This window comes from Lissotriton vulgaris, unplaced genomic scaffold (genome assembly GCF_964263255.1).
Source record: "Lissotriton vulgaris unplaced genomic scaffold, aLisVul1.2 SCAFFOLD_2736, whole genome shotgun sequence".
NCBI classification, from domain to species: Eukaryota; Metazoa; Chordata; class Amphibia; order Caudata; family Salamandridae; genus Lissotriton; species Lissotriton vulgaris.
The window spans coordinates 139,864-166,813 of NW_028242521.1; the positions used below are offsets into that span (position 1 = coordinate 139,864).

General features: G+C 42.5%; 1 protein-coding gene across 1 annotated transcript in view; it reads left to right on the forward strand.

The window, feature by feature from the left end:
• Positions 1-26,950, forward strand: part of LOC147668938 (uncharacterized) — a 178,595-nt gene that overhangs the window by 74,601 nt on the left and 77,044 nt on the right. Inside the window, exons 2-3 of the mRNA XM_086948334.1 lie at positions 6,386-6,499; positions 23,833-23,931. Coding sequence (XP_086804460.1) covers positions 6,386-6,499; positions 23,833-23,931 — 213 coding nt within the window. The remainder of the gene's footprint in view (positions 1-6,385; positions 6,500-23,832; positions 23,932-26,950) is intronic.

Genomic DNA, 26,950 nt, shown 5'->3' on the forward strand with positions numbered 1-26,950 from the left:
CGTGTATAATATGAGCATCATCCTGAATATTGGATAGTTCTGGCGGCCATCTTATAAAGTCAATATGGTAGTCTATATGGTATGAATCTTCTTATTTCTAAGTAACGTAGCTTATTACGACATAATCTCCCGCAAAGAAACTATTTGTAAGTGAATATCTGGAGAAATTAAACTCCGCATTTGGCCGATTGTTGTTTATAAGCGGAAAAAAAGACATAAGTAACGTCTGGGATTAATCACGAAATCTCGCGAGGTTTTGCGAGAGGCTATGAGCCTAGTAGGGTATGTAACAGCCGGGTCCATATTGGAGTATCTAATGGACGTGTTAGTGTTAATGTTTTACTATGTCTAAGGCACTCGACCGGTACTTGAGAATTCCAATGCTTCCATAATACACAGTCGTAATAAATATGCATTGTTTATAAGCTAGCTAAATCTAAAAAATCATAAATATGTAGCGAAACAAGAATATTGTTACTCTGTTAAAATGGAAAGCCACTGAAGCGCTCTGTCCTATTGATGTTTAATTCTGCGTAAAGCGTAGACCTCTCGGGAACATTTATAGTTTAAAAAGGCCAGAGTACTCTTATATACATTCATAATACTGTGGTCATATCGTGGTTTGTTCCAGTGCATAACAATACTGTGAGTGATACTCGGTCTCAAAAGAAACCTATACTGGTAATGATGTGTTCCTGGTAGTGTCCCAGTGCTGCGTGATAAACGTGACTAATGGTCCATACCGTATGTGCTCAATTGTTGCTTATATTCCAAGGATGGTGCTCCTAATTAGTCTCTCCCTCCTATGTGGTTCATTACAAGGGATATAGTGGTGTTTCATTCATTGTTAAGTAAGTGACATAGAACTTAGAGTGCACATCTCTTTATATTCATAATATCAGTGAATCATCAACAACTATAACCTCTAGTTCTTGTTACGGGTAGCATGTTCATTTTTTCTTTTTGATCGGACATGTCTGGGGTCATGTCTGTAGTCAACGTCAGTGTGTTGTCTAGGTGCCTAAAAAGTAGTGTAGCTCATGATCTATGTTTAGGCCCTGGTCAACGCTTCGTAATTTGAGTAGCCAGTATGCCTCTCTCCTCAGTGGTAATTCTCTGTTACCACCTCTTTTTTGGTATATATTCGATGCCAAAAAATTTGAAGGAGCGGTTTTGTGATTGAGCTGGGCATATTGACATGTGAGATGTAGGAGATGTAGTCGATAAAGACTGGAGGGAAGCCTTTAGGCGTCCCTCCAGTCGGATAGCCTATTACACTAGTTCAGCGCTGGCTAAGATGGGGCTCCTAGACTCCCCGGTCTGCCCCTGTGGTTGTGGCTCCATAGGTACTTTTTTGCACCAGTGGTGGGAATGTCCGGTTCCTCAGCGATACTGGAGTAGGATTTTGTCCACTGTGTCCCAGATATGTCATAAATCCATTAAGGCTTCCCCCCCCCCCCCCCGGCTTGTCTCCTGAATATCTGGAAAGCTACCGATTTGTCAAGAACTGAACAAGGGTGGGTTTCGTTGGGTTGCATAGTGGCAAAACGTAACAGCGCCAGAACATGGAAGGGACAAATTGAGCTGAGATATACTGATTGGGAGTCCAACATGGACTGGTGAATGTAGGCGGAGAGGGTGGTTTATGAAAGCAGGGGATGCCAGGGCAAGTAGATGAAAATATGGGGCCCCTGGAACGAGAGCAGAGGTTTCCTTTACACCCATTTTAATGACTCTTCCCTATTCACTGTTGACAATGTGACATTGAGGTTCAGTGGATTAATGGGAACGTGATTCATTTAATAACGGTATTGACATTTTGTGCTGAATTATACTATATTGTAACTATACCAGGTGCGACTTTTGAATATCTTGAAGGTTGAACCTCACTTTATTTGTTTTATGTGTGATGTTTTATGTTGATTTTCAATTAAAAAAGATTTTTAAAAATAGAGGTAATCTCCTTAACCATCATAACTATTGTGTAAGTAGAGAATTCATTGTACTTTGTACAATTTTTTTAAAATTATTATCGCTTGTGTGTTAGTGACCTAGTAGTCTACAGCAAAGTTAGTTAGAAGTCTTTTGTTTCAGTCAGAAAATGGCTATATAGATGAAACCCTTAAAAGATATACATACGTGCCAGTCATTCTTGCATCTGCTCCAGAAACTGGGATTGATTATGTGAATAAAATACTTGGATACATTTAGTAAGTGATATCTTATATAACTTTTTCACCTTTTTGATGTATCATGGTTGAAGGACTTGTACCTTTCTCTAGCTCCTGTTTCGAGACTCTCCATGGAGTCCCGAGCAGTTTTGTTCTGTATAGATATTGCTTCATGAATTAAACCAGTGCTTATCAAATTCCTCTTGGATGGGTTCTTTAAGTAACATTAGTATTTATTTCTTCGGTTAGTCACATGAAGTTTCGAAAGCAGTATCATTGAGTCAAAACACAGTAGATATTACCAGATATAGCAAATTATCTTTTTGTATTAGAGACATCATAAAGGGAGTTGTAGACAGTATCTTCAAGACACTCCTTTCTATTCATTTGGACTCAATGAGAGTATTTTGTCTATCCTCAGGAAAGGCAATCTTCGTTGCAATTGTGGCAGACATGTATTCCCAAGAAACAGTTGGAGTTTGTTTTTGCATCACGTGTGAAGTTCTTTCGGAGTCCAGTGCGAGCATACTATATTTCTCGACAGTTTCTTTCAGAGTAACTCACTTAATACTGTTCACTTTCTTCAGGCAGCTCTAACCAATGTAATTTGAAGTCAGCATAGAGATGTGCGAAGCAGATCGGTCATTTATGGCATTCATTTTCCGTTAAAGGGGGTTCAAGATCTTGCAGCACAGGCTTTTATCTTAACAGAATGTAATCAATATACAGTAGACATAACAAGGTGGATAAACGTCCACTCAGGAATTCAGGACTCATTACATAGGAATCGGGATGATTCTACCCCTCATGTCAGAGTACTTTTTCGTAGCCATTGGTTAGGCATAGGTTCAAATACGGGGCAAAGGGTACATATAGCCGATGTTTGTTTTCAGTCCTGATAATAGCCACGAGGACAATTGTTTTTCTCACATTTTCAGTAAGGGGTGACCTCACTCACACCTTGCTTGTCCTTGGTTCTGCTTACTTGTCCATGTAGATCTACAAAGGATCCAGGGCTGGAGAAGACAAATTCATCTACTTGTAACTACAGTTTTACAGCGTTGGTATTTTTTGTAGATTCACAATCAAAAAGCTTCTGAATCTATGAAAAAGGCCACCTTTGAAGAACTGTATTTACAGGTGAACAACTTGTTTCTTCCAACCTATGACCTTCCAATGTTGTACTATGAGTTCTCCCTTCTTTGCTCTTGCACATTTTAGGCTCTTACCTGTCCTGTCCTTGCCCATCATTGAATGTTCTCTCCCATAATATACACACATCTGATCCCGTGCCTCATGCTCCTTCTCTCTTCTTTTGGTGCTCTTTCCCAATCTGTGTTCTTGTGTCCTCTCGTATCCTATGCTCTCTCTCTCCTATTCTGTGATTTATATTATCGGGTGCTTTCCCATCTTGTGTTCTCTCACAGACTCTGCTCCACTTCCTATGCTTTGTCCTGATAGAGCAAGGACTCGTAGAAAAGAGACTTCCTTGGGAGCAATCCTCTAATTTAACTCACTAACATGTTAATAATTACGTATTGTGTAAAACTTAACACGCACCTCATAAAAACATGAATTAGTGAAGCTTGCATATGTGTTTGCTAATGCTAACCAACTCAAATGAATTGCTAAAATCACTTTAACAGGGAAATCTTTACTGCGCATGCGTCAACTGCATCTATGCAATATAGCGTACTAAAGCTTGGAGAGAAATTCTTGCGCATGAGCAAAAGACACTAAAATGGAGTCTTAAAGACTTGCGTGCATGGCACCCGCTTAGCTGAAAACGAAAACAAGCTATTTTACTAATGCCAATGCGGCAAAAGTGTTAATAAGTAAAGGGGGTTAGAGTAGAGACAGGTGGTATACAGTGAAACCGTTCATTTGAGAAAGTAACATTTGTCATCTCTGACTTTATCCATAGTGCGCATTTGGGCCTCTCAGGTATGTCCAAAATGAGCTGAATCATGTAGTTTATGCACATGAGAACTGAAAGTCAGCCCGGAAGAATAAAGTGCGGGTCGAGAAGAGGACAAGGTCGCAGTGTGCCTGAGCCTGAGAACCGCCAGTGAAAGATCTAAATGAATGAGGCTACATGTTCAAATTAAATCATTTGTTGCAGATGAAATGTGAATGCGGGTGGGAAAATAAAGTATGAATAAAAATTAAGGGGATGGGTTTGTTAGCAATGGCCTAACTGAAAAGATTGATATGTAAGCTTGGTGTGATGATCTCCCCCCTCCCCTTGCCCGACCAATCGGATTTGGTATTTTTACGATATTGAAACTTTGGTTGGTGGTACATGAAGAGCGAAAGGTATAACTGAGGTAGTCTTTAGTTAGTTAGTTAGACGTCGATGCTGAGATGCTGTGAGCTGTGGGTGTTGTCGGAGTAGTGAGAGATGCTGATGAAGAACCTGAATGCAGAGCCCTCTATCCTAACTTAATTAAGTTAGAAAGAAGATCGCGGAGGAATCTTGAGGAGGAAGAGTGTCTGAGAGGGGTGCAACGCGACCGTCGGTATTAGAGAGGTCATCTATTCTGTCCTGAACCCTGTCCTGAAGTCTTAGTCTCCTGAACTATCCCGGGGACCCTTACCAGCCCTTTGGTCAGGGGGGTTGGCCTTCACACCATCCTTGGTAACTAAAATTTCATGCATTTGCAGATGTTCTTTTCTCTCTGTCCTCTCCTTTCTGAGCAGAAGTCATTGCGAGTTTGAAGTATGTGTTGATGATTTCATTAATTGAATCTTCCCTCCTATGAGTGACGGTGACTGTACTGTATTTTTGAAGTGGTTCACATGCAAATAATTTAGATATAGACTTAAAACTTACCCAAGTCTGTGGTTATTTACTTCAAGTTATATAGAAGTTTTAGAATGATGTTCATTATCACCATCAATTTGTTCAACTAATGGTCCTTCGACCAGAGGAAATAACTTTTTGTTCAGTGAATGGTTAGTTAGGAATGGTGAATAACTAATCTTGATTTTGTGATCACCCCCACAAACCTTTACTCCAGCGGTTTAATCAATTGTGTGTGTTTATGGGCCCAGGTGAGTATATGGTAGTAGAGTATCTGTTGTTGGTATGCCGCTGGATCAGTTCTGTTCCAATCCTGCACTCTCTGATGTTACAATCATGCAATAGTCTGCTTTCTGATCCTGCCCTTCCAGCCTCTTTGTGCTATTTGTTTGTCAGCATGCTTTCCCACCGAACCTATACTCTCCTATACTGTTCAGAGATGCATGCTGCCTCTTGCTTTTCCTCCAATGCGCATACTTTTTCATTTTTTATTCACTTTCCTGAGATGTCTGTCTTTCTGCCATTCTAGACAAGTAAATAAAAATAACAATATAGTAAAAAACTAAAAAGAAGGTGCATGTGTCGTACAAACACAGCGGCCAACTTTTTTTTTCTTTGGAATTCATTTCATTGAAGTTTTAACTACATTAACTAGTCAAATTTCAGCAAAACATATCACCCCAGGATCATTTCTCAATTACGTCACGTTGTTTGTTAGGCCAGTCCGCCGACAGTCATGGGCAATGTGTATGCCCCCAGTAAAATCAAGTCAAATATACCTCCCTGTAGTTCAGAGTACAGACTTAATACCCTCCTAGTCCACAGTTGCCATCTCAGACTGATTTTTCTTTAGGTTCAACAAAAATAATTTAAAGTTGGCCACTATGGTAGCAAATGCCCACAAAGTGGATATTTTATAATTGTTTTTCTTAAACAAAAATCATTGATATAGCCATAGTGCATGCACACTCGTTCACAGAGGCTATCATTGAATGATTTTTCTTTGTCTTTAAGAAAAATCATTTAACTATTGCTGCCGCGCCTGCATCTTGATGCAAGTACGGCAGAAATCTTAAGGGGAAAAACATCAAAAACAATAGGTTTTACAGGTGAGTCCTTATGCCTTTTAAAATGCTTGTTACAATTTGCTGAAATAACAGAATGTATTCTCGCAGCCAAACAATACTCTTCAATATCAAGATTCTCCATCTTTTTCATTGAAGCTAGGAGTGCACATAGAATTGAAACAGGTAGAGTTGCAAGCCTTCATTGCATATACAGTTTACCTTATTGAAAATGTAAAAAAGTTATTTAGGAGTCATGAGTGTTGGATTTGAATTCATTTTTGCAAAATGTAAAACCCACTTCTCTTTATTTTATGAAACATAACATTCAATAATTTGATTCACAGATTTTCAGATTCATGCTACTAATCCTAGCTTGAGGAAAGATGAAAAAAGTGTTTCAATTTTCATTGATCGCTTTGGTGTGGAGATTGAAGAAAACATTTCTGACCCCAACCCAGGTAAGTTATGAATACTCCTGAGTTGCAGATGAGGTCTAGAAGTAACTTATTTCAGTAAAATATTGATGTTTCTGAGTTGTTGCATTGCTTAAATATGAATGTCTTTACAAATTTGTCATGTGGCATCTTCTGCTAGAGGTCACTCCTTTCACTCCCAGGATTCCCTAGATCTTGGGAGAAGCACCTCTCCAAGGACGTGGTGTCACTTCCAAACAACATTGAGAAGTATGATGTCGAAGGTTGCCAAATTACCCATATATTCGCTGTTGACAGGTACGCACTCGAAGACACCACATCATGTGATGTTGAAAGAACATAGCTGGTTGCAGTCAAAACGTTTGTTGATGTTGAAACCACCCTGAATATCAAACTCTAATCATACCAATTGAAACCTCATTCAACATTGATACCAACATCACACATTTCTGCATAGTGGGTTCAGGAGCTACGTAAAAGGAATGTTCCACTCACATCAGACTCAGAGTACTGTCGTATGTGTTCACCTTCACGAGAGGTCACTCCTGAGGTACTCCTTTCATGCACAACATCACCAATGGGTACACAATCTACACACTGTTCACCTGGCACTCCGACTACCCATGCGCTTATTGTTTCTCCTTAGCTTCTTCTGCACACTTCTCTACTACCTCATTCCTTTGCTCCAGCAAAACCTGCATGGGATAAGAGTCTTCTTACACCGACTTCTCCTTCTAGAACTCGGAAAACAAACCAAAAGTCCAAATAGAAAAAAGAGATCATGCTGCAGACCATCAGGAAGAAGATCTAGAAGTTCCTCTAGAGGGATAATAGCATCTCACTACCAGTGTAAACTTTCCAATAGAAGATCTGGCTCTTGCCAAACAAAATGATCACCATCTTGAACTTCCACTTCAGTTTGTTCTTCTATCAGAGACTACTCTCCCACTCTGTCTGATTCACCTCCGGGTGAAGTCTCGCCAGTAGACGACCATACCACATTTAATGAGGTAGTGGGTAGAGAGGCTCCAAAAAATGAGGTAGTGGTTAGAGAGGCTGCAAAATCAAATATCGCAGTGTTAACTCAGACCACAACAACCTCCGTGATATTTGAAATGCTACAACAAAATATTACATCCATACATCATCTTCCGCTGGGCCCTACATTGCTTGAACTTGGTATTCAATTATTATCTTAGCACCTGCTTAAATAAAGTCTACCCCATCTAGACTTTCAAAGACATACAAACCACCCTATCAAGACCCTCTCTTCCTTTTCCGGGCTCTGTCATTGTTTTTGCGGCAAAGAAGTTGCATGTAATTGCCCCTTCTTCTGTTTTACTCAACACAGAGAGTAAGATATTGTATTTGTTAGGGAAATACTGGCACCCTTCCAAGAGCAAATGAACTAAACTCACCAGACATAGCAGGTTGCTCAGAAACCGAGTAAAATGTATTTATTGGTACCAAATGCATGCATCATTGATGATCAGCAAGGAAGAAGTCAGATCTCCCGCCTTAGGGGCTCTCAGACTGCTTCTTCCCAGAGTGACTGGTTTCTGGGTGTTGTATGCATTTAAGTAATGCCATGTAATGCCATGTCAGCAGAATTAGAATAAGGCACCAAGCCAAATATGGCTGACATGGATATGCAAGATCTGCACCATGCCAATTATAAACAGCTAGATATGGGCAGACCAGAAAAGGCTGCTCGGCCCTGTGTAAGCAAATTGCACAACCAGATAAGGAAACTATCATGAAGGCAGGACAAGCAAAGTGACCTCTAAGGTGGTTCGGAATAGCTGTAGAAGCTTGTCCAGTCAAGGTCAGATAGGAAGTCCTTTGGCGCGCCAGGCTTCATGTTAGTGTGATATATCTAAGCATGAGATCTTTGAAGTGCATACACATGATTTTATATGGACGGATATATTTTTCAAAAATCCTCCCTTTCGGATAGTCCTATCCTTCATTAGTGTAAAACTTATATATATATATATATATATATATATATATATATTTATATATACACACACACACACAAGAGTTGAGAATATATTAAATGTTTCTCAGAAACTTCAACTCCCATCATGCATCATTATGTGCAGAGGATGGTGAGAGTATAAAATGCCAACTCACTGTGAAAAAGTCCCTTTGTGGTTTAAACGCATTGGTGTGATAGCGCTGGTTTGAAAAATAAAACCGGATTTTGGGAACTTCTGAGTGCCGCGAATTCTTTGGAAAAGAAAAAGCACTTTGGGTGAAGCCTGTTGTGAGCACCTGCTTTGAGTGCGCCTGGAAACGAACCCATGTTGTGATATATATATTACATTCTGGGAGTTGAAGGTTGCCATTACTATGCAACAATCAACAGGTGAGCAGACACTGCTTGGGGGAGGAGCTCGTCATTCTCCGCCACACTAAAAGAGAAGCAGGACTATCGACTAATTTGATGGGTTCCAGCCAGTGAAGGGCACTGAGGAAGGCACTTACCAAACGCCGAAATGCATTTGCCGCCACTGACTTTTGCACCATTGTAATAAAGATTCTCCAAAGGATCCCCCTCTGGCCTTTGCTTTTCTTGTTGGAGGAAGGTGTTATCCGCATATTCTGCACCAGCCTGAAGCGCAGCAAAAAAGGCCCCGATGCACAAGTGATCCGGTTAATTCAGGCATCGCACTGGTTTGCAGCGCTCTTGAGACTCGAGGGATCGAGAACACCGGAATCCGCCTCTTTGCCTGGGATAGCCAAAACGGAGAGAGGTATTTTACCTTCGCCAAGGTGTTGTGTTATTGCATAGATGCCCCTGTTTCACAGCTACCTGGAAAGAGCGGTCGTATCGGCACACGAGGGGACCCGAGGAGGCGCTTTTGAACTTTGGCGTCATTCCGTGTGGCACATCACCATAGCCTGCACAGAAGACGAAGCCTGTACCATTCTGGGACTATCACCCACACCGCTGGCCCAGATGCAAGATCATATTGCATTCTGGGAGTTGAAGTTTGCCATTACTATGCAACAATCAACAGGTGAGCAGTGTCAGGTTTCCACTCTGCAGGATCCGTCCGCCGTGACAAAGCTCCACCTCCGGACCTCCGGACCTCCTGAACACCCCGAATGTATAAACACAGGGTGTTCAAGTGATACGGTGAGGGAAAAAACCCGGGAAGGGAAAGGAAGGGGGCTGCAGGGAAAAGGAAGCTGTAAAACAAAATACACAGCCGGTTAATACAGTATGTAAATCCTACTCTCATAATATTCTCACTAAGGGTAATAGAGGTCACCTGTGCTATCTTAGCTTTATCTTCTTCCATGCAGTAGTATCTCACAAAGCACCTTTCTATTTCTAAAGAATACAAGGACATCCGTTACTACAAAAGCATTCAGCTGCACCCATGCCTACACGTATGTAATGCGAATACGAAATACATACCCCCAAAGCTTAAATGAAATCCGGTAAAGAAATACTCCTTGGTGCCAATAGAATTTATGGCAGCAGTCAGACTCCCCGAATCAAGGAGAAATAAACAAGCCAAAACCTCTTGTACTACTCCAAAAGAAAGGTTCTTATAACTAACTGGTCACAGATTCCTTCATCTACAAATGTTAGAATAAAGAGTGTATACTCCAGTAACCATACAAGCACGTAACACCAAACACGGTAGGGCGTGGAATCAATACCACTGCCGTCCGCTTTGGTACTTATATTCCACAAATCACAGGAGAATACGACATATCTTCATGACGGTAATGTGGAGATTATTCCCCCTACACTCCGCCACTGGCGCCAGAATCGAACGTTACCAAAACAATAGAACTGATGCAACAGAGGAACTCACAGCCTTAGTGGGCACTGTAAAGTTTGTGGGCCAAAACCAACCAAGGAACAAAACAAACAAAACAAGAAATACTTGGGAATGTTACTAGAGCTACCCGCTCTGTAACACACAGACGCAGAGAACAGTACCGGATCAACGCCTCCAAACCTGACGCCGGTCCTTCTCCCGCCAACGAGACACAGGAAAACGTTCAGAAAAGTTCGAGAGTAGCCGCTCCCGCTCACATGAATCAGAATCAGGTACGCCTGCCCCACGGACAAGCCGCGCTATATCCGGGCAGACAGCAAGGATCAAGGGAGTTGTAGTTAAACCCCCCGGGCCCCTGGGAAATGTCGTTTTAGTTCTAATATCGAGGTAGGTGCATCGGTGAGCCCTGACAAGCAGACACTGCTTGGGGGAGGAGCTCGTCATTCTCAGCCACACTAAAAGAGAATCAGGACTATCAGACTACTTTGATGGGTTCCAGCCAGTAAAGGGCACTGAGGAAGGCACTTACCAAACGCAGAAATGCATTTGCCGCCACTGACTTTTGCACCATTGTAATAACACACCAACAGTCTAGAATTAAGAGCCATTTTCCTTTCTCTGCAAGCATTCCTTCCGAGAATTGCAAATTCCTCAGTGCTGGTGCATACGGACAATGCCACCAGCATGTTTTACATCAACAAGCAAGGGGGGACGAGGTCTCTCTCCCTATCGCAGGAAGCTCAAAAGATGTGGGAGTGGGTTATACAACATGGTATAACCCTCAGAGCTGAGCATGTCAAGGGGGTTCAAAACTCCCTAGCCGACAACCTCAGCAGATCTCTCGCAGGTTGCCACGAATGGGAGCTGGAACAAGAACAGGTGAACAGAGTCTTTCAGAGATGGAGCACGCCAACTCTAGATCTGTATGCGATGCAACAGAACAGCAAATGCCGTTATTACGCCAGCAGATTTCCTTAACGGGGATCAAGAGTGAATGCCCTGTCCATGAGATGGTCAGGAATCTACCGAGGATTCTGCAAAAGATGAAGAGGGAACACTGCACTCTTCTCCTCGTTGCTCCTCGCTGGCCGAGGCAGTACTGGTTCCAAGAACTGCTCCTGCTGTCTCAGCATCCTCCAATTCGTCTCAAGCCGACACTTTCAATGTTGACAAGAGAAAGAGGTCAGATTCTACACCCGGATCCACAATCGCTTCACTTGCACGCCTGGCTCCTAACGTCTTAGAGTTTAAGGATCTCAAGATTTCTGAAAACTGTAGAGAAATTCTGTCTCAAGCCCGTGCTCAGAGCACTGTCAGAACGTACCGTTTTATATGGAAACGCTTCTGTTGTTGGTGTGAAGCAAATAATAATCATCCGCTCCAGGCTCCACCAGAGGATATCCTTCCTTACTTGCTATCACTAGCCAAGGCAGGTCTAGTATTCTCTTCTATCAAAGTGCATCTTGCAGCTATATCCAGATTCAGGAAAAGTTCGAACAAGCCATCACTATGTTCTTCCTCACTGATAAAAGCAATTTCTGAAAGGATTGTTTCGAGCATTTCCTCCAATTTGACCTCCACGGCCTGAATGGGATCTCAATGTTGTTTTGTCTCAGTTAATGAGGAGGCCTTTTGAGCCTATTCACAGAACTGAACTGAAGTTTTTAACCTGGAAAGTGGCTATTTTACTAGCTCTCACTTCAGCCTAGAGGGTTAGTAAAATTCAGGCTTTCACGATTTCAGAACCGTTCCTTCATTTCTCTAAAGACTATGTCACTTTGAGAACAAATCCAAAATTCATTCCCAAAGTGCCGTCTCAATTTCATTTAAACCAGCCGGTAAAGTTAAAGACTTTTTTCCCAGATCCAGTCACACCGGCAGAGAAGGCCCTGCACTCTCTTAATATGAAATGTTGTCTAAAGTTCTATCTTCAGAAAACTAAAGATATCAGAACATCTAACCAATTATTTATTGCTTATGGTCAAGTCACATTGGGGCAAGCCGTGTCGAAAGCAACAATAGCCAGATGGTTATCATCAGTAATACAATTCTGTCACGAAAAAGCTAATAAGTCTTTAGTCAGAAAGGTGAAAGCACATTCCACCAGAATGATGTCGATATCGACAGCCCTATTTGCTGGGGTCACGCTGGAGGACATTTGCCGAGCTGCTACATGGAAGAGTGTCCATACATTTACAAAGCATTACTGCTTGCAATCAGCATCACAGGACGATACAGCAGTGGGTCAAGCTGTACTGCAACATCTTCTTCATTAAGGTTAGACTTTCAAGGTCTCTCATATTGCATTTATGACATAAGAGTATAACATAATCTGCTGTAATGTTTTGATTGTCAAATGCTGTTTTTAATATGAAGTATGTTTTCTGAATATAATTATTTCATTTCAAAGGTTTCAGCATTTATGTATATTTACATTTCTAGTGCTCTATAACCATCCTGATGAGTGGGGGATATGTAGAATTACGATTTGTCTCCCACCTTCCGCAAACGACATATATAGGTTTACTGCTTGCTATTCTGATTCAGGCATGTGAATCTATGAAAGATACCCCAATACCTGTAACTACGGTTATCCAGTATTGGTATCTTTCATAGATTCACATGCACCCTCCCTCCTCCCCAGCAGAACAGTTCTCCATTAGGGATATGTACTTCTCACTTGTGCTGGGAAAACCTGAGGAGAACTGCCTCTGCTGGGAAGGTTCTAGAGGGTGCTGACAGCTGATTGGTTTGAACTACTTTCAGTTCTTTTCATATAATGAGGTAGATAGGCTGCTAAGTTTTGGGTCTTTTGGGCCTATAGTCTTGTCAGCCTACTACAAATTTCTTCTAAGGCACTGCTTTTGTATGTATTATTACCGTGGGACTCCCGCCTCGGCGACGGGGAATGATTTAGGCATGTGAATCTATGAAAGATACCAATACTGGATAACCGTAGTTACAGGTAAGTAACTTGTTTTCTTACTCTGTGGGCCGCCATATTATTGCTGTGGGGGTGAGGGGGTAGGGGGGTTGCAGACAGTCTACACGGGGGTAGATCTCCCTCGGCCTGGTGGCAGGTGTACCGAGTACAGGGCACATGTCGTGAAAGTTTGTTTCAGACGTTCTCAGTGCTAGGGGCCTCCGTGACTGTACTCAACGTCTAGCCCTGTAAGTGGGAGAGGCTCACACTGATCTCTTTAGCTCGATGTCCTAACTCTGGCACCACTCCCAGTAGTGCACCTGGGGCAACACGGTGCGTGGTCTCTCCCTCCAGCACAGATGGAGGAAGCATGGGTGCCTCCACTGCTCCTTTCGAACTTCCAGGGTCCCGGCAGACCGCAGGCCTCCAGGTAGTTCAGGCCTATCTCAGGTCAGGTGTGCAGTTGCTGCTCGTCCTCCCCTTCAGAGCCCCAGGTGCCTTGACAGGCTGCTACTTAGTGCGTGGTGGCATGTGGAGAGGAGCTGATGGTCTCAGCAGTGTAGGTTTTCCAAAGGCCCAGCACTCTTGGTATCCAGCTTTCCTGACAGGGGGAGGGGGCCCCGAGCAGCAGCGTCCTCTGGCCCTGGAGGTGGCCGCTGATGCACAGCAAAGTAGATGGGGACCTGGACAGTAGCAGCGCAGCGGGCTGCTTACAAGCCTCCTATGCTCCGTGGGTCACTGCAATCCGGTCAAGCAGAATCCAAGATGGCGGCACTGCCTTGTAGAGAGAAAAGTGTGGCCGCTTGTGCTGCTGGTGGCAGCTTGGGGAGTTTAAGGTGTGCCCGCAAATCCAGGTTCACACTAACCAACATAGGTCAAAATATCACCCACTAGTGTCGGGTGTGCCTCAGGGCTCTACTTTGAGCCCTTTGCTCTTTAACCTGTATGTTAGACCACTGCCAGAAATTGTAGGGTATTGTGGACTCTTAATGGATGTGCAGCTACTCCCTGAAATTAAAGGGTGATAAAACTGAGGTTCTGCTGATGGGTAATACCCCTACCTCCTTGGGTTCGTACTTATGACCTTCAAATATGGGCAGTCCCACTAGCCCAGTTCCAGTTGTGAAGAAACTGGAAGTGTGGCTTGATGACAACTCACTATGAGTCATCAGATTACTAAGGTAGCGGCCATCTGTTTTAGCATACTGAAGTAGCTCAGGAAGATTCTTTACTATCTTCCCACCTCGGCCCAGAGAACCATGGTCTAGACCTTGGTCATCTCTAGACTGGACTATGGGAATTTTTTATATCTGGGGGCGGCAAAAACATTACTAAAACCCCTCAGGGTTGTTCAAAATGCTGCTGCACAGCTCATGCTCCACTCTCCTAAATTCACCTCCACAGCTAGTTTGCTACTGACCTTACACTGGTTACCCACCGAGCAACGGGTACATTTCAAGGCATTTTGCTATATGCACAGATACCATTCTAACACCGGACAGGTCTTCCTTAGAACCTTGGTCTCTTGGTATTCACCTATGTGCTCGTTGCACTCCAGTCATCAGACGTTGACTGTAAATCCTAGAATTAGGAAATCCCACAAAGGAGGCAGAGCTGTCTTTTACCTTGGACCTAGAGTCTGGAATGATCTACCTCCAACATTAAGGAAGTGCCAGTTTAGTAAATCCTTAAAAACATGGCTGTTTCAACTTTCGGATTCCTCCTAATTCCGCTTCTACTTTTATAGTACTTTGGTCAATCTATTCTCTGTAACTTAACCCAACGCTGACAACCTTTTTTAGGCAGCCATGCACTCTACATTGCGCATAGTAATATCCTGTACATAAAGAGAGCTGGCAGAAAGTATTTCATGAATAGATGATCATTAGTTTCCAGGAGCAAAAAATTGGGTGCCTTCCAAGGGCACCCAAAAAAGAAGTAACGGCAACTGCACTAGTAGAAAAAATTGTTACTGAAATGCGTAGATTGATTGTGTCAAGCAGGATATTGACAAGGAGATTTGTGGGACGCATTAAATGTTTGCAGACAAATAGGCTCACAGTAGTTCTCCAAAATAATTTGCTGAGATTTTATTTCAGAATGTAGAGGCATATGCAACTGTCCTGTCTCCCTCTTCAAAATCTTTGTATTTGTTAATTGTTGATAAACAATTAGTTACATAGGGGCCGAATTATATTTGGGCGGACGAAGGTGTTGCAGATAGGGCCATCACAGCGGTTCCTGACAGTGATTTTTGCAGTTTGGTGCAGGGCTCCAACAACATGACGGAGCCTTGCACCAAACTGATGTATTTTTTGTTTACAAAATGAAAATCCTGATGCAGAATTTTCTTTTTGAAGATAAAAAAGTAAATGTCCCACTCACCTTGGGTGTTATCTCCCTTGGTGAGGGAGGCATTCTTTGTTGTTTACTTCCTCTTTGTACCAGGGTTTTCCTGGCGATGATGGGCAGTAAAAAACGTCTAGATGTGCGCCCATCCTAATTAGGTGGACAGACATATAGCCAATTCTCCAACAGCCCTTAATCCGTTGGAGCAGTTTGGCCACATTGGAAATGGAGTAGTTTCTGCCCTGGTCAAACTATGGTCTGCCCCATTTAACTATGGCAGGTGGACCAGAACGTTGGCAGTAGCACAGTCCGTCCCAGTTGTGATGGCATATGCTTACGGCCAACATTTAAATCAGGCTCATAGGACAGCTTTTCTGAGATAATTTGATTAAGGGGGATTATTTTAATGCCAACCTAAATGGAGCCTCTGTCTCAAAACATTTGTGAAACGGAATAAAGAAGGCAACAGAAGAATATGGCATAAAATATTGTAGAAGGCGGAGTTTAGAGAACTGGGAGGTACAGAACATTACCACGGCCGTGCTATAAATAGCCCTTTTTTAAGAGACAATTGATCCTCAAAATTGGAGGCTGCTATTACTGAGACCGTGGGTGGCTCATTTTTCTAACATTTATTCTAATCCTAGCTTATTGTTGGGTGGCAGGAGGCCACCAAGCTAACTGACTCTATGGATCTTTTGTGCAGCTTCTCCAACCTCATATTTACTGTAGTCGAGGTGAACAGGGCCCTTATGGCCAGTAAGGGTGGTACGGCCCCAGGTCCTGACGGCATTCCGATTGATTTTATTAAAGCCAATATACCATTAGGGGGTCCCGTTTTAACTATGGTGTTAAGCGCATGTTGTGGCTGCAGGTTTCTGAGTACCTGGTCTGATTTCTTAATTGTCCCAATTTACAAGAAAGGTGATCGCTCCAACCTAGCCTGCTATCACTGGTGAAAGTCGTAGGGAGAATTATACTGAATAGGTTGGAGGAGTGGGCTTAAACCAATGAGATACTGTCTGATATTCAGCAGCATTTTCGGAGAGGTTTGTGGACGTTTAAGCAGGTCCTAAATCTTAATATGTTAATTGGAAAGTGTACACTGGGCAAGAAGGGAAACATGTTTTTAGCTTTTGTCGACTTATCAATCGCCTTTGATTGCATTGATTGTGATGAATTATGGTTAACTTTGGCAGAACTCAGAGTAGACCGATTCATAATAACATTTCTTAGAGAACTGTATTCAGGGATTCGGCTAGAGTATGGTACAATCTTAGGGGCGAATGTACCTGCTCTTTTAGGGTGAAGCGGGAGGTCAGGTAGAACTATTTGTTGGCCCAGTTCCTTTTTATCTTGTACATTTATAGATTGGTGAATGTTCTGGCACAAAGTTGTAGTGATCTCCTTTAGATTGGTCTGCACCCAATTCCTGCCCTTCTTTATGCAGACGATACAGTTCTCATGGCTTGTACCCCTATGGGTTTACAACGCTTACTTACCTGCTATGCTAACTATATGAACTAGAATTTGAGCCTAACTATCAATCTGGGCAAGACATTTATCATGAAATGTGGGAAGGGCATCGTGAGTTGTTGCGATCTATTCGTCGATGATACAAAGCTAAGTTTTGTCACTTCGTTCTCCTACCTGGGAATTTTGTTTTTGAATAATGGATCATGCAAACACTCTATCAACGCTATTCAGTTGAATTTAACCAAAGCCACTTCTGCTAATTTCTCACGCAGGCTTGCAAACAAACCTGTGAGCACAATGCTTACCATATATAAGTCGAAGTGCATCTCTACAGCACTGTACGGTGCAGGAATCTGAGGTCACAGCAATATCAACCCATTTCAAGAAGTAGAAAATGCTTTTTTAGATTTTTATTAGCAGTGCGACAGTGCTGTTCTTCCTAGGTCTGCCATGCAGAGCTCGAGGCTCCATTCACAGCCGACTTAGCTTGAACTTACCCAATTCGTTTGTGGCACAAAGTGTGGCCTTGTGACGACACTCTTAAATCGTAAGATGATCCATTATTGTCTTAAATTGTCGTCACCTCTCCGAATTCCATTGCTGAACTTTGTCAAACCGTTCTGCTTCGGTTAGGGGCATCCTGTTTTTTTTTAATGCCCCAATACAATACAGTCTATCTTGAGGAAGGGTCTAATAAACATGTGCCTGTCGCTGTTTGAGGAGACGAGGTTGGCCACGGAATTGGGAAAACCCAGAATTGCTAAGAACCAACTGATCTTGGTTACTTTTGACTTGCACCCCAAGGTCAAGTCTATGTATAATAGTTACCATAGGTTTGTTTTGACCTGCTCCAGACTAAACATTTTCCACCATTTGGTAACTTTTCCCACCTTTAACGACTGGTCTGTGTCTCAGCCAAATGTCCATGCAATAATTTGTCTGTTCAATTCACCTTACATATTCAATTTATTTTTATTTTTTATTAAGGACTTGAGAAGCTTTTTATTTGCCATATATTATGTGATTTAAATTTCAAGCAATTCCATCCAGCTTATTTGTTCCAACAATCGTTACCGTACCTTTTGATCTGATGTTTGTGGCCAGTTATATGTGTAGTGTGTTACAGAATAGGAAAAAAATTGATCGCCAAGAATGGCCCTATGGTGAGGATTTGAATTTCCTTTGTATTGGCATTTGCACTTTCCTATGGCATTTAATGTGTTTGGATGTTTGTTTATCCCTTATGCATTTTGTATATGGAGACTGTTAAAGTGTGATAATGTGTTTTTACTTTAGTATATTTTTATGATGTTTAACATGAAATCGAATACATCTGATTTGATTTGAGTAAGGAATGCAACAGTAGAATATAACCTAAAATACTGTAATAGGCCGAGTTTAGAGAGCTGAGTGGTACAGACAATTATGTTTAATGAAAAAATACTGGAGCCATTTACATGATTGACACTGGCAGAATTAAGATCTATATATTACGAATTGTGTATTCCAAAACACCTCTCTCCTGTGAGTAATGCTACCTCTTGATTTAAACTTTTTAGCGCTTCAGCTGCTTGACACCTCACAGCACTGATTTCATGACCACTTACAGCAAAATATTTAATGAAGGATGCTACATTAGTACCTTTATTGGTCGTCTGAAGGGATGGTGTTGCATTCTGTGGGCTTTCTGTGAACGGAAGAAACCAATATTCTGCTTTGATTAGTGTCTTCTCACAAGGAAATCAGACATGTGCTTTGAGGCCTAGTAAACAACACCCTAGGGCAGGGCAAAATAATATTTCTGTGCACAAGTTGTTAATTGGATCATCAATTTATCTGTGCCAAGAATTGATTTCAAGGTTGTTATTGTGTATGAATGTTTTACCGTACATAAAGATTATAGCATAAGCAGTAGTCAACCCCACTGAAGTTCCTGTAAGTTGTAATCATACTATTTTTTAAAATGTGAAATAGTTCCATGTAGACACAGCTGAAGTGAATGATTAGGAAATATTTTATCATGTGACTTATCACACCCTTCCATAGCTTTCCTGACAGCTTTGAGATTTGATCTTGACAGATGTATGTGAATGTGAATACACTTGTGACATGTAAAGCTACAAGGTTGTCAAATGGATCAGTGGAAACATTCTGTGTTTATTTAAGAACATAAACAGTGTATTTGCCTGGAGTTTAGTGTAGTTAATGAGAGTTGAGGATTAAGGCCCACATGTATCCAGACAGCTCACCCTAGACATATAATGTGCAAAATCCTTTGATGCTACAGGCCTTAAGATGTCAGATTTAAAAAGAAACAAAAAAATAAAAAGTTACTTAACTTTGGTAATGTTCTTTTGGTGTATACTCTATCTAACTGCAGATTCGTTGCTTTGTGGCTCCCCAGGCTGGATGTGGAAAGTCTTGCAATATATTGGTCCATGCATCAGCAGGTGGCCTCATCAGTCTCTGTCTCGGTCTCTGCGACTCCGTCCGGCCTGAAAGCAAGATGACATAGAGCCCCAGTTTATTCATTAGTCACTTCCGTGCCCTCAGACATGGAACGTGGCTTACATATTGGGAACATTGACATTGTGCAAGCCTTTCTTAACCCTCATTCACTTCCAAATTTCAAATCCACAGAACGATGAGTAGGGCGGGTGTTACAGAAGGTAAGGATCTTTTCTTAATGATGGATACTTTCAACAGCAGATTATTTACCTTGTAGATCAATACCACGGAGTTAGGTCTGAGGATATTCCTACTAGATTGAGCATGAAAAATGTGTAGATAGAGTCCCAAAGTCCAATACCTTAGTGCCAGCTTCCTGCATCATCCAGTGTGCACCTTGTTCAGTGGATGAGGAAGAAACCTCGTTGTCTGGTTAATTCCTGACTTTCCACAGTTGGTCTATCCACTGAGGGTGAACTTTCCTAGTCTGCTTGCCTTTAGAAAGGCCTTGAAAACTTGGCTGTACAAGCAGTAACTTGTTATGTTTTTGTTTCTTCCTTCTTCTTTCCTAAGTGTGGGGTCAGAAAGCGCCGGGACACTCCCTGGAGTAGCCGTGCGCTATATAAGCAACCCCAATAACATAACATAACATGTCTTCATTGAATTCTATGCATGTGACCACACAACCTTACGACATTCAGAAACGCTAGAAATGAGATGGTAGTTTTATTGACTGAAGTTCTTCTGTGAATGGTGAATGATAACCCATCCAGGATAAAAGAACCATCCTGAGACAGCCAGTGCCTACACATCTAGCACCCTGCAAAAAGACACAAAGTGCAAGTGCATGGGTAGTTTGGCTGAAAATGTCTTACTGTAAAGATATTTATTTGATTGAAAATAAAAGAGGGAGTTCAACACTAGGTTGATGTTCCAATGGTTTTTGAGACGAAATGAAAATTCCTTGCACTATTGGGTGCTCCAGTGTGGCAATTCATTAACTTGCATTTTGTCAGCTGTCCTTCATTAGTCCCAGCTTACCCAATACTGAAAGAAATTTGAAGATGTGGACCACTCTGCGCCCACAGGATCCAAACCACAAACTACAAGGCAGCATGACAACTATTACCTAACTGAACAGTAATGCTAGAATGTACCCACCAACCAAGCTTGCTTGATAAAAAGGAAAGTATCTGTCCCAAACAGAATGGTTTTGTCTTAGCAATATCACTAAAGAATTTGTTGGAATAGTGTAAGGCGTGTTTCTGTATCAGTAAGCTAAGATTGGCAGCCACAAAAGTTGCTACGGTAGTGTGAATAATGTGGTGCAGTTTCCAGTGCTTTGAAAACCATTCTCGTCCTGATAGGCAACCAGTAAAGGGACCTAGGTATTTGAGTGATGTGATGTTACCATCTAAATCTCATTAGGAGCCAGGTGACTGCTTTGGCACCATCTGAAGACATTACAGCAATTTTCAGATCAACCAAAGTAGATGGTGGTACTGTAGTTCAACATAAAGAAGAATTTGCTTAAACAGTTTTAACTGCTAGAACTAACAATTTGCTATTATAGAAATTAGGGTCTCTAAAGAAAGATTTGGATCAATAAGTATCCCGAGATTTAGAACCACTTTAACAGGGTTGGAGAGGCACCTACGAATTCAGGCTAGGGATTAGGTGTCCATTTTATCGATGTTATTGGTTACCAAAAGCCTGTCTTATATGGGTTATTTAAAAAAAGTTAAGTCAGCCATTTTTTAATGGTGGTTAGAACGGTGGGGGGGAAAGTAATGGATACTGGTAAAAGTGGAGGAAGATTTCTTAGTTTCTGACTGTTTAATAATCATCTGAGTGTTGTCTTCACTTGTATTAAAGTTAACAGCCTTGGAGTGGAGGGTATGGGCTAACAGAAGCATCTAAATGTATGAAATAGTAGTTGGTAGAGATTCAAGCCTCGTGAAGCATCACATATGACTGACTTTCTTGTAATTTGAAATATAGAAGAAAGATTGCCTGGTAACATTCTGGGAGAAAGGATCTAAACCACTCTGGCCAATCGCCTGTACCTTTTCAAGAAGAAGGATTTGGTCCATAAAGTCAAAAGCTGCCAGTGTTGAAATCCCCCTACAAAGCTTAGATGCTTCCTATGAGACTACAGGAACAACATGTATTCCTTAGGGTTCAAAACCAGCAGAACATGAGTAAGTGTGATCATTTTCAATTTCTTCTTGAGGAGTGAGTTCAACACTGGTGTTCAAAATGTGTCTCAGCCCACCATCATCCTTGGGGACCAGGAAATACCTAGAATAATAACCTAGCCCCCTCTCGTCCCTCAGGTATAATTTGCCCCTGTGGCAAGTAGCATCATCACTTATTTTGAAAGAATAGCTCAGTCATCCATCAATGGCTTAAAAAAAACTGGAGGAACGCAAAAGGGGTATGCTCAGTATCAGAAAGGTTTGACCTTGCTTAACAATTTGGAGGAACCATTTTTCCAATATAATGGATCAGCTGTGGTGTAGGTAGTACTGGATGCCGCCACCTACTTGCCCCATTTTGTTGAATGAGGGAAAATGAAAGAGGCAGTGTATGATGGGTAAGAAGAGGGCTGCTGCTTCTGCTTTTGGGGACCTTGTATCCTACTACTGCCCCTACCCTTGGAGTCACAAACATGATGCACTGGTTGCTGGCTGGGCTGTGAGGGCCACCTTTTGTGATAGGAAAGGCCCCTCAAGTACCTATAAGACTTACAATATTGCTGAAACAATTCGTGCACAGGGGAAAGCAACCCCAAGGAATTAACCTTAGCTCTGCTGTCCTTGAAGTGTTCTAATGCAGAATTATCCTTTTTGCCAAACGGTCCAGGTCCTTCAAAGAACATGTCCATGTGCGGGGCTAAGGTGTTCCTGGAAAATCTAGTGGCACGAAATCAAGCTTTTCATCTGATTACACCAGTGGTGGTCGTAGACTGGTAAACACAAACTATTGTATCGAGGCCAGACTGTAAAATATATTTCACTGCATCCTGGTCACTCATTAGTGACTGGGTAAACTATCTAAATCTTGAGACAATGCAATTAAAATTTCACTTTCCAATTCCAAGAGGGCTTGAGTGTATCCCACAGGAGTCAATGGCTGATGAAAAGACCATTGTGCCCACAGCCTCTATCTGGTGGAGATGTGGAAATTAGTTTGGAGTTACTTTGCATGTAGAAGACTGTACTATACGGCTCTCAGGATTAGTTTGCTCTATATTGTCTGTATTGTGTGGCAGTAAGATTAATCACTGACAGGGCTGAGAAAGGCTTAGGCCACTCTGCCATGAGAGAGTAAGTCTGGGCTTTGTTAAAAGGCGGTAAGGGCTGCAAAGTCGAAAGCCAGTGCTGGAAATTTCAGTCAGGAGCTTGGCCTTAGTCTCTACTGTTGAAAACACCAATTTCCGTACCTACGCAACTCTATGAACCACCACTGAAAAAGAATCACTTTCTTATATTGGGTCACTAAGGGGTCCATCTAGCCTGTCTCTTCTGAAGTGTCCAGGTCATTGGCTTTTTGGAGACCGAAATACAAGCCAGCATCAGTATAATGAGGATGCCATCCTCATTATCGTTTTCATTATGGGGAAGACACCAAAGGCCTAGAGCATAAGAATCTATGTCAAAGAGTGAAGACTATGAGACTACTCCTTGGAGCAGGAGTCTCGAGAACCTGAAGAGGTTCACTTGGACCTCTTGTGGGTTTTTTGTTAAACTAGACTCTTGACTTTGTTTTTAAATCCCTGAAGATGGTGAACGAGAAGGACCTCATGAATATACCCATTTCTTGTAATTGAAGATGATAAATGTAGCTTCTCTCTCCCTGATGGCATTTGAATGCATCAAGGAGCATTTGTCGCAACATTTGGGCCATGCTTGGTGCAGAGCCACCAAGACTGATGATGTGGGTCTATGACTGACGTATGTTTGTGACACGTGTGGCCGTTTACGCCCGGCTTTTTTTGCGTTTTCATCCCTGTATACTGTCAAATGTTTTTGGAGAAAAAAAGTTTTCTGCAGGAACTGAAAAAACAGTAGGATTGGGTCTCTGGATCTGTGTACGAATGTTAGGGAAAAAGAGCAACTGATGCCAGTGTACAGGGGTGACACCTGTATGCAGCTCCATATCATCATGTCCAAAGGCTTGACAGAAGCTGATGTTACCACTTGATGGCTTGCATGAGCTATTGTAAAAGTTTCCAGATTGAGTCTGGCACCGGGAGAGATTCGCAAGATGAGGAATCTTCTCTTAGAAATATACATCAGTAAAATATTTGTATCTCTTGCAATATATATATCCTTAGTTCTTTGTATGTCTGACAGGCTATGAGGATGTTTCATTCACAATAAAGGATGAGAATGACACGTACTGCATGGAGCATAAGGACAGAAAGAGAAGAGAACGTGTTAGCAGTCACACATGTGAGTAAATATATATATATATATTATTATTTTTTTTGCTACCTGGAATGTGGCATTTTGAAAAATGTGTGAAATGTTATAAACCTCGTTATAGTATAGCACAGCAAGGACAACCTATAAAAACAAGTGCAAATAAACCGCGCCTGCTCTTGCCATTGTTAATATTTGCTTTATACTTTGAATCTCCACTGACCAGTTGGTTGATGACACCAGCAGTTTATCACAAACGACCACTGTGCACTTCCACATTACTAGAAATGTGCCCTGCTCCTGGCTTTAAACTGTGAATGGCTTTATGGCGATTTATTGATGATGATCTTTATACCGTCTAATCTCATGCCTGGAAAGTTTATGTATGCAGTCCTCCACGAAAATGTTAAGATATATAAAGTGTGGTTCAGATTGAACACAACTAATTAAAAAAATTGCATAAAATAAAAATTTTTTTTTTACAGATTGATCCCAAGATAATAAGCTGAGAACTGTATATCTTTACACAACGACATAATGCTCATCGTCAGATCCCATGCCAATTAGACTATCTGCCTTGAGGTCTTCTAAATGTAGTCTCTAGGATTGTGATGGGGACCAAGATTTTTGACAATAGCGCACTCATTGTGTGGTGTTTTGTAAGTGTCTGTTGGGCCAGAACAAATTGTAAGATGTTTGTTATGTGGTGTTAATTTAGTATAGTTTATGAACCTTACAGGTAGATGTACTTTTATACCTGAAAAATAAGTTTGGTGGTTTCATCCATCTACTAACATATTACCACTGACAATAGGGAGTGACTGAAAGGGAATGGCTAGAGAACACAATGTATTTGACTTTGGAGTACTTTTTCATGTACTTCATAGGCTGTCGTGAAACTGACCTTGGGATTCTGTTTCAATGTGTCTTGTCTGCACTTTTGTATTTTTATGGATTTTGTGTTGTCTTTAGTATAATTTTTTTTGTATCTGTTTTTATTTCGTTTTTGAACATAAACCAAAACAAGGGCACAGTGTCCCAACATGTAGCCAGTCATAGCATATACAAAGTACATTGTGCAACTTACATCACAGCATTTCGTATCCCAGTACAAATTGCGATGCCATACAGTGTCTTGGTATACTGGAGGGATGCTGTTCAGCCCTGCAGTGAGGGTCAGGCTCTACAGTTCTGCAGTGAGGTCTCTCCAGTGCAGTAACCATGACTGTCACTCTGTGCAGTGCTGCGGTGAGGGTGTCTTGGTATACTCGTGGAACGCTGTTCAGCCCTGCAGTGAGGGCCAACTCTCTACAGTGCTGCAGTGGGGTCTCTCTAATGCTGCAGTGAGATCCCTATCGAGTGATGCCGTGAGGGCATAGTCCGTGCCACCATGTGCATTGCTACAGTGACAGTCACTCTGTGCATACAGACCAACATTTTAGAGGAGGGAGGTGGGAGAGTCTAAAAACACAATCGGGAGCATGGATTTACCCCTTTCATTTCTATTGAAACAGATGCTGTTCAGGCGGGAGACAGCCTAAAGAAAAGCATTTTTTTGCTCCAAAAATCAATAGCATCCCACCGGAATCGGGCCCACGAGCATGCATGCTCTGTGTAGAGCTGCACCGTGTTACCCCGCAGAGTTCTGAGGGTGAATGTGCAGTGCTGCTGTTAGGATCACACTGCCCGAGTACTGCAGTGAAAATGACTCAGTGCAGTGCAACAGTGCAGCAGTGAAGTTGTCTGCGTGATGTGCAGCGCTGTCTGTTTCACGTTGAATGTTCCTCTGTCCCCTTCAGAAATAGCCTGAGACATTGTATGTTGTGAAGAATGATGGGCAGAGGCCATACTGAAGGAAAGGAATGTTCGTGTTCCAAATTAGAGTGAAGTGTGTCCCCTTATTTCTTGTCTTTCCTTCTCCTAGTGCAGGAATGGATAAGTCACTGAAGGTTGGAACAAGGGCGGGGAAAGAGTGGCTGGCTGTGCCCGGCCGGACGGCGGAGCAAAACCCGGCCGCCGGGCGGAGCACAAGGGCGGGGGAAGAGTACAGGAAAGGCTAATAACCTCGGAAACACAGATTCCCGAAAAAGGAACGTAAATAAACTAACATAGTCCTATGCTGTCCCTGAGATGGAATTAAGAGTACAGCACTAATGCAATCTCCAAACAAACCAACAGCCAGGGAAGTAACCGCCGACAATAGCAGTCGCACGAACAGCGGGAGGGGGGGGAACGGGCACACGAACAGCGGGAGGGGGGGGCAGGAACGGGCACAAGGACAGCGGGAGGGGGGGGCGGGAACGGAGAGCGGAACATCGCGCAACCCACCCCTGAAAACGATACTTTATAAAGGGCGAAAACAAAGCTTTAAAAAAAAGAAAAAAAACAACCGCCCACCGCCGCATGACGATCGCAAAGGGGCGGGATGAGAAAAACATCGCCGGAACGCCCACGAATCTCCTCCAACCATGACAGACAGATCTCACTTACAATGGCTAGCCTCCATTTATGGAGCTAGCCAATGGAAGTGAGAGGCGTGACAAAGGCACCATACTCTTCACAAAAGTTTTCGCCTGCGCGGATGCCAGGCGAAACCTAAAAACTGCAATTTGTTTTAATTTCACGGGAATACTTTTTAAATAACAAAGGCAATACTGTGAGGGTACTGGGGGCAGACAGCACTTACCTGGAGGCCTGAGCTCGGCATTCCTTCCTCCCCGCCCTAGTCCGACGCGGTAGCTAGTACCGTTGTGCGGAGGGCTGGCAGGTAGAGCCAGGAACTTCCGGTTGTAGAGGTTAGCGCTCTAGTTGTTGGGAGCGCTCTAGGTTAAAGGAGCTATGCCCTAGCGGACGCACGCAGCAGGCGCGCCGTCTTCGCGCCAAAGACAAGCCTGTCTGCGCCCGTCCGCAGCCGAACGGGGCTAGGGGCCAGACCCCTTGCCGACACTTTTGCCACACTGACATACAGTGTCAAACAACTCCTGGCCCTAAGGCAGGGAGTTGGGGAGGAATGCTGTCATAGCATTACAATGGTCTCTAAACAAGACCG